The 13,084-nt window shown below is 39.0% G+C and overlaps 1 protein-coding gene across 1 annotated transcript in view; it reads left to right on the top strand.

Annotated features, from left to right (window-relative positions):
• The window catches only part of LOC147748466 (A.superbus venom factor 1-like), a 276,161-nt gene that overhangs the window by 240,475 nt on the left and 22,602 nt on the right, over positions 1-13,084 (top strand). The window contains exons 38-39 of the mRNA XM_086962077.1: positions 8,743-8,826; positions 12,801-12,884. Of these exons, the coding sequence (XP_086818203.1) occupies positions 8,743-8,826; positions 12,801-12,884 (168 nt within the window). The remainder of the gene's footprint in view (positions 1-8,742; positions 8,827-12,800; positions 12,885-13,084) is intronic.

The raw sequence follows: 13,084 nt of genomic DNA, 5'->3' as shown, positions 1-13,084 counted from the left end.
ATATATATATATATACATATACATTGTGTGAATAAACCAAAGAATTAACACTTCTGGATTGTTGTGTGGTTCCTGAGAGCGTACAGATATCGTTATTGCTTTGGAATTAATGTTTATCGGCGTGCTTCACCGGAGAGTACGCCACTTTCCTATGGGTCACAGCGTTGCAGGAGAAGCAGCTTTGTTTGGGATACATATATATATATATATATATATATATATATTACCTACTGGCGGTCGGCAACAGTTCTCTGGAGAGAGATTATACAGAGGCCGCACAAAGAAGCGTGAAACGCTTTAGATCCCGCGGCTACTCTGCATCTACCCTCCAGCAAGCTGAGAAAAAAGCAGAGCGAGTTGAGAGACATACCCTCTTACAGGACAAAAGGATTGATACTCCCAAAGGTGGGAGTGGCATTATAAGACTCATTACAAACTATTCGGTGGCAGCGAATAAAGTGAGAGCCATCATGTCAAAGAATTGGGGGATCCTCCAATCTGACACGGTAATTGGTAAGGACCTACAGAAACATCCCATGATAACTTTCAGAAAAATAAGATCACTAAAAGATAGATTGGTCACTAGCCACCTACCAAAGGGAAAGTCCAAAGGAGATCTGCAGGCCATGCATGGCTCATATCCATGTGGGAAATGTAAGGCCTGCAGCAATAGCCAGAGGGTACTGAGCTATCAGGTGCCACATAAAGAATCCAAGATCAGAATTAACAAGTTCATTACTTGTTCAACCACATTTGTGGTATACTGCCTCAAGTGCCCCTGCGGACGGATGTACGTAGGGAGCACCACGAAAGCAGTTAAGCTCAGGATTTTAGAGCATCAACGGGCCATCGCTAACAAAGATGAAAGCTATTCGATGGCCCGGCATTTTGCAAGTCACCACAATAGTGATAGGACCCAACTCAGCTTCTTCAGCTTAGACTGCATCCCTCAAGACATCAGGGGTGGAGATTTGAAACGGAGACTTAGACGTTTGGAGTCACAATATATTATCGACCTCTAAACCAAGTCACCAGGAGGACTCAACGCAGGGGAAGAGCTATTATCACATCTATAAACACGATCCCCCGAATCCTGAACTGTGTCACTGTCTGAAGTAAATCTACACACATCTAAATGCTTTTAGAAATCAATTGGTTTACAGTTCGACCCCCTCGATTATTTGACATAAGATTTAAAATAGTATGGTTATGAAAGTTTGGTTAATTTAATTTGGAGCTTGATTAATATGGCCATCCTGGCCTCAAGCATTGCCAATTATTCGAAGATTTATGGGGTATTAAGATTTAGAACTGTTTATCAGCGCAGGAATGTGATTAGTCGAGTGTAAAATAGAAATCCACAAGTTGAAGGTAATAAGTTCTGGTTTTATTCAGAAGAAAGATCCCATCCACAGGTGAACATCCAGCCAGCATCAAAGTAGGGTTATAACTGCCTGCTGAACAAAGCATAACATTCTAGGAGATGTGCAGGGGATTCCAGTGCCTCATGACATCAGCGCAGCTATGTCATGAAGCACAGATGCACACAGAACCACGATGCCACACATCTCCCTTCTAACAACAAGAACAAAATTATGAAGATAAACGAGTAATCATTAAAACATAAATCACACAGTCACGTAGTCTTTTAAATACTCAGGAGAATGAGAAACTCTAGCAGACTTGCGAGGAAGTGAGGAAGGTTCATCTCTAGTAGTTTGACAATCACGACTAGAAGAAGCCTCCACAAGATCATCTCTGACCACCACCACCCTGTTCAAATTCCAAACTCGATGGTCTGCAGTTTTAATGGCGTTCTTAAAAACTTTAATGACACGAATAGGCTTCTTAAAGGTAGCAGAAAGGGCCTTATTGTTTTTGCAGGGATTCTTAATAAGCACCCAATCGCCCACTTTGACAGGTGTGATTTTTACAGAATTCCTTGCATCAAAAATTCTTTTTCTATTCTCAATTCTAGAAGATTCACGCAACATCCAATCATCACTCACATCAGGAGAACTTGGTTGCAGATCATTAACCCATGCAGGCACCACAAGGGTATTCGGAGTACGCGATCTAAAAAGTTCAAAGGGGGTCCTCCCAGTAACAGCATGGGGAGATATCCTATAAACTTTAACCTTCTTAAAAACATCTGTCCTCCAGTCTGTGCCAGCAGACTTAGCCATCCTGATAGTTTCTTTAAGGACACGGTTGAATCTCTCCACTATACCGTTGGTTTCTGGGTGGTACAAAGATGATTTTTTGTGTTTAACACCTTGTTCTAACAGAAATTGTTCCATCTCTTTAGACACTAACTGAGGACCATTATCCGTGAGAATGGTGTTAGGAATGCCCTCCCTTGCAAAAAGTTTGGCCAAGAAAGCCACCACATGCCTAGTCTCGATACCACGAGTAATGGCAATTTCTGGCCACCTGGAAAAGAAATCAACAAGGACAAGAACATACCACTCACAACCAGCTGACACAATAGGCCCCAAAATATCTAAACCAACCTCTTTCCAAGGTGCATTCGGTCTGTCCCTAACTACCATAGGCTGGACTTTAGGTTTTGCCACCCTCTCACTAAGAGCGCAATCTATGCAATCCCTAACCTTACGCTCCACTTCCAAATCCATATTTGGCCACCAATATGACCTCCTCAAAATCTCCTTGGTTTTCGAGACTCCTAAATGTCCAATATGCGCTAAAGACATAAGCTCATCCCGAAGAGCTAGAGGTGGAACTAATCTAGTGCCCCTAAAAAGTAAACCATCTTGCTCTGAAAGCTGATCCTTAACATGCCAAAATTTCTCAAGCCTTTCGTTTGTTTTAGGTTTAACCTTCCATCCTGTCATCAAGAGCTTAAGTACCTCCACAAGAATCAAATCTTCTTGTACCATCCTCAACCACCTCTGTTTATCAATGAGAGCCTCCTCTACAACACAAACCATTTCATCATCTTCATCAAAATCTTCCTCACCACTAGTCTCAGAAACAGGAACAAGGCGAGATAAGGCATCTGCCACCTTGTTTTCCACTCCAGGTAGGTATTTTACATCAAAATCTTAATCTTGCAACCCAACAACCCATTTCGTGATCCTACCAGACACTGCATCAATACCCTTTTTCTTCAAAATTTCACAAAGCGGCTTGTGATCCGTCCTAACCTCAAAGGTAGTTCCCCATAATAGGTTTTTTAGCTTCTTGACTGACCAGTAAACAGCAAGCGCTTCACGCTCAATCACCGAGTAGCGAGTTTCAGCTCCCTTTAAACTCCTTGACAAAAAGAGAATGACCTTCTCGGTGCCTTCAAACTTCTGTACAAGTACCGCACCCAAACCTTTCAAGCTTGCATCAGTAATCAAGATAGATTTTTCAGAAGGATCAAAACTGCTCAACTTCGGGGCAGAGGCTAGTTTCTCCTTGATGACTTCAAATTCGTGCTGACATTTTTCTCCCCAAATGAATTCCACTCCTTTCTTCAACAAATATCTCATGTTGGCACACAAAGAGGCAAAATCCCTCACAAACTTGCTATAATATTCAGCAAGGCCCAAAAAACTCATCAATTCATCCTTGTTCTCTGGGGGAGACATCTTAGAAATGGTAGAGATCAAATTCTCTTTAGGTAAAATTCCTCCTTCAGTGATTGTTTGGCCTAAATAGTCTATGGAAGTCTTCCTAAACTTGCATTTCTCAATCTTGACAGTCAAACCTGCACCACATAGTCTTTCTAACACAGCAAAGAGCCTAAAATCAGGCTGCGAATTATCCATGCCAAACACGAGAATATCGTCTTGATAGACTCTAACACCTTGTAAACCTTTTAAAACCTTTTCTAATGCCCTCTGAAAAACCGATGCGGCTGATACCAAGCCAAATGGTAGTCTCACGAACCTAAAAGTGCCATAAGGTGTCACAAAAGACGTCAAATCCTTCGAATCCTCCTCCAACCTAATCTGATGGTATGCGGACCTTAGATCAATGGTGCTGAAAATTTTAGCACCTTTAAGTAACATAAGCATGTCCGCAATCTTGGGTAAAGGATAATGATCTGTAACCACACACTTGTTGAGCTCTCTTAAATCAACACAGAGACGAAGAGAGTTGTCCGATTTTTTAGCTGCAACAATCGGAGCAACCCATTCCGTTCCTTCTACTGTTTCTATAATGCCCCCCTTGACAAGTTTGTCCAGTTCAGCTTTAACCTGTTCCCTGACAGCCACAGGTACATTTCGTACCTTGCAGCAAACAGGTACAGCATCCTTTTTTAAAATGATACGATGACAATAATCATTCAGACACCTCAAGTCTCCAGAAAAAACTTTAGGAAATTTCATTTTTAGCTCACTAGTGAAATCCTGAGAGACCAGTGAAACAGTTTGAGAAATGCAGGGAAAAGGCTCTTTTAAAACAATAGGTGGTGTCGAGTTCGGATCAAGTATTACGCCCAAATCCTTGAGAGCAAACCAGCTTATTATGCTATCTCCTTTTTGAGAAATATAAATCTTTGCTGTGGTCAATCTATTCTTATAATTGATCATCCCTTCAAAAACCCCAAGTAATTTAATGGGTTGTCCAGCATAACCAAAAGGCCTTATATCAGGGCGAGACAGTTCAAACTTTTGTCCCAACTTATTCAAGAAAAATTCTTTTGCTACAATGGTGATTTTTGCCCCAGAATCAAATAAGACTTTTGTGGGAAAACCTTCTACAAGAATTTCATCAGAAGGAGAATTTTTTGCTTCTTCAGCACTTACAGTTTGTATACAGATTTGACCACAATCTACGTGCTCATCTGAATTACTTTCATTTCCAAAATCATAAAATATCTCATTCACTCTACCTTTGTAGTTTCCCCCTCTACAGCATGTCGTAAAGTGTCCTTTTCTTTTACATTTACCACAATACGCCTTCCAACCTGGACATTGTCTATCCGTAGCAAAATGCCCCATTTTACCACACCTGTAACATTTAACTTGGGAGAAATCAAAACTGTTTTCTTTTTTTTTTATAGGGTATTTTGTTTGAAACATTTTCACTTTTAGACTCTTTCTGGTGATTGTCACCTACTCTAGGAGTAGATTTTACAACATTCACTATTTCTTTAGCAGTTTTGTTCTCACCATTCTTCTTTATGACTTCCACACACTTGATAGAATGTTCTATTCTCTTTGCAATAGTAAGCACTTCATCTAAAGAAGGCTCGTCCTTTTGCCACAATTCCTCCCTTACTTTTTCAATATAACATCCAAGCATGAACTGATCCCTTATATGTTCATCAAGACTTGCACCAAATTTACACGAGGAAGCAAGCTTTCTTAAAGCAGTTATATAATTCTCAATTGTCTCTTCTTCCATTTGTGTTCTCCGACCAAAATGATACCTCTCTAAAATTGTGCTGACTCTAGGAAGGTAATGTTCATCTAGCTTGGCAATACATATCTCATACTCATTTAAACTACCATCATCAAGATCAGGCAAATGATCGAATACTTCCTGTCCTTCTGCCCCCAGACAATGTAAAAGTAAAGCTGTCTTCCTTTCAGCACTTAAGCTAGATCCACATACCCTTGCATACCTTTCAAACACTTTTCGCCATTTTTTCCATCTGATAGGTGGATCCCCAGGTGAGGACAAGAAGAAAGGGGGGCCAGTTCCATTTTGCATGTTGCTAATAAAACAGATGAACAAAACAAACAAAACACAAAAAATCAACTTAAGTCAAATGTGTGTGCGTCACAGTAAGTGCACACACAAGAACAGCTTCCAGTAAGAGTGCAGTGAGAGTTTAGTGTGTGTGTGTCACAGTAGCAGGACACACAAAAGCAGCTTCGAGTGAGTGTGTCACAGAAGATAAACAAATGGTTGAAATCATGGAGAAGAAAACAAGAGTCAAAACAGTACCTTTACATGTTTGTAGAATACGTGGCAATCATTGAATAGACAAAAGACTTCAGTGTAATTTCCAAAATGTTATCGATAGTCAGAATCACGAAACGCAATTAAAGCGTAAGACGTGTACTCTGAAGTAGAAAGCAGCAAAGTGACCAACACAAAATGGCGCCCACGTCAGCGTGACTCCCAGGGTACTTTGCGGCACGCTTACGTCCTTCCCAGCAAGCTTTGCACACAGACGTAGAGACGAAGGAAGCTGGTTTGTTTGTTTCCCAAACTTCGAAATTCTCTGAAGGCTGCTTGGACGATATGGCGTTCTCTTTCAAGAAGGCAACTCGCGAGGACGTTGGGCAGGTAGGACTTTTTAAAAGATGCAGATCGAAGGCGCTGTGTTCAATCAAGGCGAAAATGTTAAATTAGATGGTCGTGAAGGTCTAAAAAAAAAATGCAAACGCTGCTGAATATAGCCAAAAGTGAGAGTCAAAAATAAAGAAAAATATAGACTCTGTTTTCTCTTACCATGAGAGAAAGACGAAATTGAAGTCTTCTTTTAAAGTTGAATGCCACCGAAATATTTGTCTTCTTCTTATGTTGAATGCCACCGGAGTACCTCATGAAAATTTTTCAAGTAAAGTTTGTGGAAACGTTTAAAAAAAAAAAAAAAAAAAAAAAATTAGAGGTAGGTGTTGAGATCTTTTCTTGTTCCAATATATCCCATCCTGCGTCGCCAAATGTAAAATAGAAATCCACAAGTTGAAGGTAATAAGTTCTGGTTTTATTCAGAAGAAAGATCCCATCCACAGGTGAACATCCAGCCAGCATCAAAGTAGGGTTATAACTGCCTGCTGAACAAAGCATAACATTCTAGGAGATGTGCAGGGGATTCCAGTGCCTCATGACATCAGCGCAGCTATGTCATGAAGCACAGATGCACACAGAACCACGATGCCACATCGAGCAATAACTCTGATGCTGATTTATGATTTTGGGTTTCAAATCTGGAACTCAGTAATTGCCCATCCAGGGCTTAATGTTCAGATACTTTAATTAATTTAATCTACTGAGGAATGATTAATTATACAGCTATGCATACATTGCTCGAGAAAGTTTACTTTTGTATTGTAAATAGCGTTATTTCATCACTCCAAGATGGCGCTTTCATTTGTATTATGGTCCGTTTTTCATTTCATTGAGTAATGCCTTATTTACTTCCGCCTTGCCGTCGCCAGCTGACACTGACGAAGGCAAGTGCTGAAACGCGTCTGGTTTTTGATTGTGTTGCGCTAAATAAACCGTACTTGGTTTAATCTCTGCTGTGAGTGCCGATTTGTTGCCGGTTGCAGACCTGCGGAGCTTTAATATATATATATATATATATAAATATATATATATATATATATATATATATATATATATATATAATATATATATATAAAACCACAAATCATTGAAGCAGTTCAGGCCTCAGTGAGGATCTCATACTATGGTTGATCTTTCTCACAAAGGCGCTCAGAACAACAAGGCAGAGAAAATACAAAATGTCAAGCGGCAGATGGCTGCTTCTCGCCATGCACCTTGTTTCCATTTGTGGACTTTTATCGAACATATTTGCATTCTGGGTATTTTCATTGTTGTTGCTTGAATTGGACTATAACAGTAACACTCAAAGTACAGCCTATTGACAGCTTGCAGCCCTCCTGAACTTCACATGTGGTCCCCCTGCTGAACGGCTGCATTTTGCTTGAGAGAGCACTAACATTCAGAAATATGTTAGATAAACGGGCAAGCCTTTATTTACAAGCTAACTGAAATTACAGAAAAGAAGCAAATAAGTTATCCTGCACCACATAACCTTTTTAGAAACATTTATTTTTTCAGACATTTTGAAACAAACGTTTAAAAATATGACAAATTCTATTCAAAATTCACAAAAGTATATTTCATCAACATGCAGACATGTTTCACCTTAGTACATCAGATTACATCAGTGCATTGAGAAGTATTTTTTAGAAGAGATAGTTCGGAAAATGGATATAGAAACATTCATGCCTCTTCCCAACAAAGCCAATAGTGAAATAAGAGGCAATTTAGTTGCCATTTTCGTCTGGATGCGCTGGGTTGTTTTTATGTCTGGACAACATTATAGTTTATTAATTCAAAAACAAGAGATGATTTTGTACTGCACATATCCTGAGTGCTTGTATTTCAAGGTGATCTTGCATGTGATAATGAGGAAAAGGGAGGCAAAGTGAAATGAAAACGATTGCCAAGGATCACACATTATGGTCATGTTGGGAAGCTGGGATTGATTCTAGGTTTTCTGGGTTCGCATTGTGCAAATCTATTTTATTTCAATCAATAATGAAGTTGCTTTTTTTAATACCTGACTCTCCCAAGATAGCGATATCAAGCAGAGAAGGCTCACCCTAAGGTGCATTATAAAGATTCAGAAATAGCATAAAACAGTATTGTCAAATCTCTGACTCTTCTAGAGACTAGGGGCTTCATTTGGAGAGCATTATGGAATGAAATCCTCAAAAAAGCTCCATCACTCACAGAGCCCACCATGTGCACCCCCCTAGCTAAGCCCCACTCTGCTGGCCTCAATGCGGACCTTGGCCAATCCACAGACCATACTTTTTGGCCCCTGCGAAAATGTTTGCGAGTAGCCATGGACTATAGCAATGGTTAATCATGATTAGAGAAAGTAAACCTTGGATAGAAAAAGTGGTGTCCTGTCAGCATGGAGTTATCTGGCCACAAAGCGTATGATGAGGTGCAGAAAGCACTCGCAGTTGACATTACTCTAATGTACTGTTTTTTGGTGATCATTGTCTTTTGCAGAAAACTGCTTTATGCAGAAGTTTGTTGGTGAGATCACAGTAGGCCAGCGCATTGAAGAGGCATGTGCACCTGGAGTTGACTATGGTAAGTGCTCAAAAATATGTATTGGAATGTAATTATGTCTACAAATATATAAAGGGGAAACCATGACAGCTAAACTATGGTGACTGGAGGCAGTGAAGGAAATGTATTTCATCTAGATGGCAGATCTTGGCGGACAAGCTACTCCATCACAACGGTGACGGAAATACCGTCTGTCGAAATATAAATCCAGTTAAATCCTTTGGCCTTTATATTTCGGCAGATGGGATATCCATCACCGATGTGATGGAGTGACCCGTCTGCAAAGATCTAAATCAGGCACTGAAAGCCATATTTCTCTGTTTTATTTATTATTACACATAAATACACATGCAAAACAATCTATTTCTATGGCTGTTCTTTAAAAACAAAAATATACTGACATTTGAAAGTGTTTCCATTGTGTCAGTCATGACAGAAGCTGAATAGCTGTGCATATTGACAGCATAGGGAGTTAAGAATAACTCCTAATAAAAATTAAAGCTTAATAAAGAGTAAATAGCATTAGATGCTGCAGATATGCACACATGCTAGTAATAAAAAGTTAATGTGTTCAGGCATGTATATTGTTTTATTTAATATGAACACAGTGCCCTAAAACACTAGAGCATCGACAGGTGAGTGAAAATGTGTTAGCTAAACTTAGAAATGTACCACTTGAAACGTAATTCTTACATTGACCAGGAATACATTTATGGATAAATACAAATTACAAAAAACATGTATACATTACTAATGAAATTAAATAAATATGAATAAATACAGACAAAAATGCAAAGAAAGTAAATACAATTAAACTGAAAGTCCTAATTCTAACTCTGCATTCATTGTTTGTTGCTTCTAATTCAAGCATTCACCCTTCTGTCAGCCAGCCTCCCTTCAGCAGATCGAGTGACAGAAAAGTGCTCATGGAATTTCTATGTTCCAAAAGTACCCTTCTTTCTGCCACCCTACTGATTTCCCTCTATCAATCTTAAGATCAAGAAATATTATGACAACTCTCTTTTTGAGCTTGTAGCAGTAAAGTACAATCAATCTGCCGATCCTATTTATCTCTTAATATAAAAAGTGCAATCTATTCTCCTACTATTGGTCTTTGACAGGAAAATACTACTCATTATGACCATCCCCACTGATTATCTAAGGATAGAGCCATCTCTTCTACACTCATTCAATCCTCTTGTTAAAAAGTACGATTCATACTCCCCACAACGATGTTCTGGCAGAGTAGATCCCAAAATCTGCATGTTATTAATTAGTTTGGGTACTTTTCATAACACAAGGGTAACCCTGGGATCCATAGGCACCTGTATAAATTAGCATTGTTTTCAAGGAACAATTGTACCTAATATATAATAGGCCTGGGTGGTGAATTCCGTTCGGTTCGCGGAATTTGGGTAATTTCCCGTTCCGCGGAGAACGCAAAATGGTCCAAAATTCTGCATTCCATGACTTCGCGAACTTTTTTGCTTGTTAGCTTTCACAAAATGTGTGTTCACAAGATATTTCCCCCCGAGCACGCAAACAGCGATTGCGAACAGTAATAAAGCATCGCGAACAAGCAATTCCGCGTTTTTGCAGAATTTCTGCGTGTTCGCTGAGATTTTTACCGTTTGGCGGAGATTTGCGTAAAGCGATTACGCAAATTCCGCCCACCCCTAATATATAATAGTTCAACAGCTCATGAATAGAAAATGCATTCCAAAAACTACTTTTTAATAAGGGAAATTAAAGAAAAAAAATCAAGTTCATAAGTGACAGTGGGGGGCAAAAACGTGGTAAGGCGAAAGTGATATCAATACACAATAAGCGTATCACTTATTACACAATCTGTAAGAAGGCAGGTCACATTGCCCAATTACCTGCACTTCACAACCGCACAGACGTCGTGGTTGATCGGTCCTCACCACAGGATCTCGTATGTCGGCCCCTGGTCAGGTTGCAGATTGCTTGCTGCCTCTGATCAGCTATGTTATTTTGGGCAGACCACACTACCATTTAAGCTGACATTGCTCTCTGAGATTCCAGTGCCTCACACGATATGTCAGTTGACCCTACCGGTTTCTTCTCATTCAAATCTTGATCCACCTGCATCCCCTTAACAGAGATTACTGTATATACTACAGGAGGATTTTGTCTACCCTTTCTAGGGCAGACCTTGATTCAAATCCTGATGATGATCCCTTTATGCATGTTGATTGAAACGCCTTTGACTACTTAAGCAGACCTGTTTTAATAATTAGATTGAATAGACATTCTGCTTGTAGATCGTGAAAATTGTGATACGCGTACTGTGTATTTATATGACCTTCGCCTGACCACCAAGCATGTATTTTTCCACCCTATTGTGTGCTTGAAATTCTTTTCGTTATTAATACAGTGTATTTGGAATTAATTTTCTTTTAATGAGCTGTTGGTTACCTATTATATATTAGGGACAGTTGTTCCTTGAAAACATTAATTAGTTTGGGGTCAGTTTCACTTAGTAACTAAGGGTAGCATGTATAAACACATTTACTAGTCGCAAGGCCTGCAATTCAGTAAATTGCAGGGTTTTAAGGCGAGGGCATTTTTCTCAATTATACCAAACTCGTTTAGCTATTCGGTAATATGTTACCGATTCACTAACTGGGTTTAGGAAACCATAAAAAAAGGTATTTTGAAGGGTTTTAATTAGGACATCCATTCCAAATACCGATTCTTTATGATATGTATTAAAGTTTTGCGGCCGAAATCGGGTCGCAAAACATTAATATTTTGCTGACTACTTAGAGGTAGTGGTATCCCATTCACTAATGGCAATTGACACCTAAGAGACCACTTCCCCTATGTAATTGGTCAAAAACCTTTTGAAGGAATAGGCAGTGGTCTATAATTTCTCTTAAAAATTATTCCAAAACTTTACAACTGTTTTTGCTAAACACAGCATTTTTCCTTTAAGGAAAATGAACTACTTTAAAAAAAAAAAAGGATTGCTTTATTTAACAGAAATCACAGACATGGTGGTCTTTTGACCCCATCAGATTACCAGCTCTGTGAAGACAACCAATCGAAGTAAGTCAGAATTTGTGACCTACCATATTAAAGTGAGATAGGTAAGATTCCAACCCACTACGATTCAGATTGTTAAGAATGACTAAGTGAGATTCATACAAAATCAGATTATTTTAATGTTTATTCAGCTTCATATACACATTTTGCAAACAAAAAGTCAAAGGAGATAGAGGACACACTTGCCCCGTACCTCAGTATAGTGACCAAAAACAGATTGAAATCTAGACTTTTATCATCACAGTTATTATATCCTTGGTCAATTACCCTGGGCAAAGAAACAAAATCAATGCCAAAATTAAATGCTGCATCAGCCATGAGTTTTGCAAGTAGTGATAAGGCCATCAATATGTACCTGCATACTTCAGCAATATGATTACCAGAAATAGAGTCAGTCTAGTCTATATAAACAAATATTGGCATATGAACAATGATCATTGCAGAGAGAAATTGGTCTACATGCCCAACAATTACTAGGAATCATATACCCTTTCATTCATTTCTTGAAAATTAGTGAAACATTTGCTTTCTGCCAGGATGTCAAAACTTGGGCAAAGAGCGACAATAGAGTAGCTTTAGGATTCGCTAAGTGTGCCAAATCAAACCAATTTAAAATATAATCAGAAAACTTAGTAGCATTGACTAATGAGGTAACGGGGTCGGTATTCGGTCGAACTTGGTTCCTGGAGAAAATGTAGATAATGTTTGAAAAAAACCTCACGTTCTAAACGAATACAGCAATGGAAGAATTAAGGGTCCATGACACACAATTTAAACTGAAGCAATTAGAGCAGATTTCCAAGATGATCCTATAGCCAAAAGCAAGTATCACGTATTTGTGAATCATTTGCTTAGCTTGGCCTTTTGGGTGGTTCAGGATTTTTGTCAAGACCTAGATCTGTAATGAATGTCTTTTTTTGTTACAGTGTATAAGGCTAAACTCACGAGATCAGAGAAGACAGACAACTATGACAACTACATGATGTCCATTACAAACGTCATAAAACCAGGTAAATAAATCACACTTCCCTCACAAGGGAACTATAAAACACTTAACATCCACCTATATGCTTTTATACTTTGAACATCAACCCGCTCAATGGTCGTATCCATGAAATTGATGAGTATTCACTTTGGTGATGTTTCCTCTTGCTGTTTTATTTTTTTATTTATCATTATTATCATCAAAGAGTTCTGCTACGTTGTGGCA

This window comes from Lissotriton vulgaris, chromosome 1_1, assembly GCF_964263255.1.
Source record: "Lissotriton vulgaris chromosome 1_1, aLisVul1.2, whole genome shotgun sequence".
NCBI classification, from domain to species: Eukaryota; Metazoa; Chordata; class Amphibia; order Caudata; family Salamandridae; genus Lissotriton; species Lissotriton vulgaris.
This window is presented reverse-complemented; position numbering and strand designations above follow the sequence as displayed.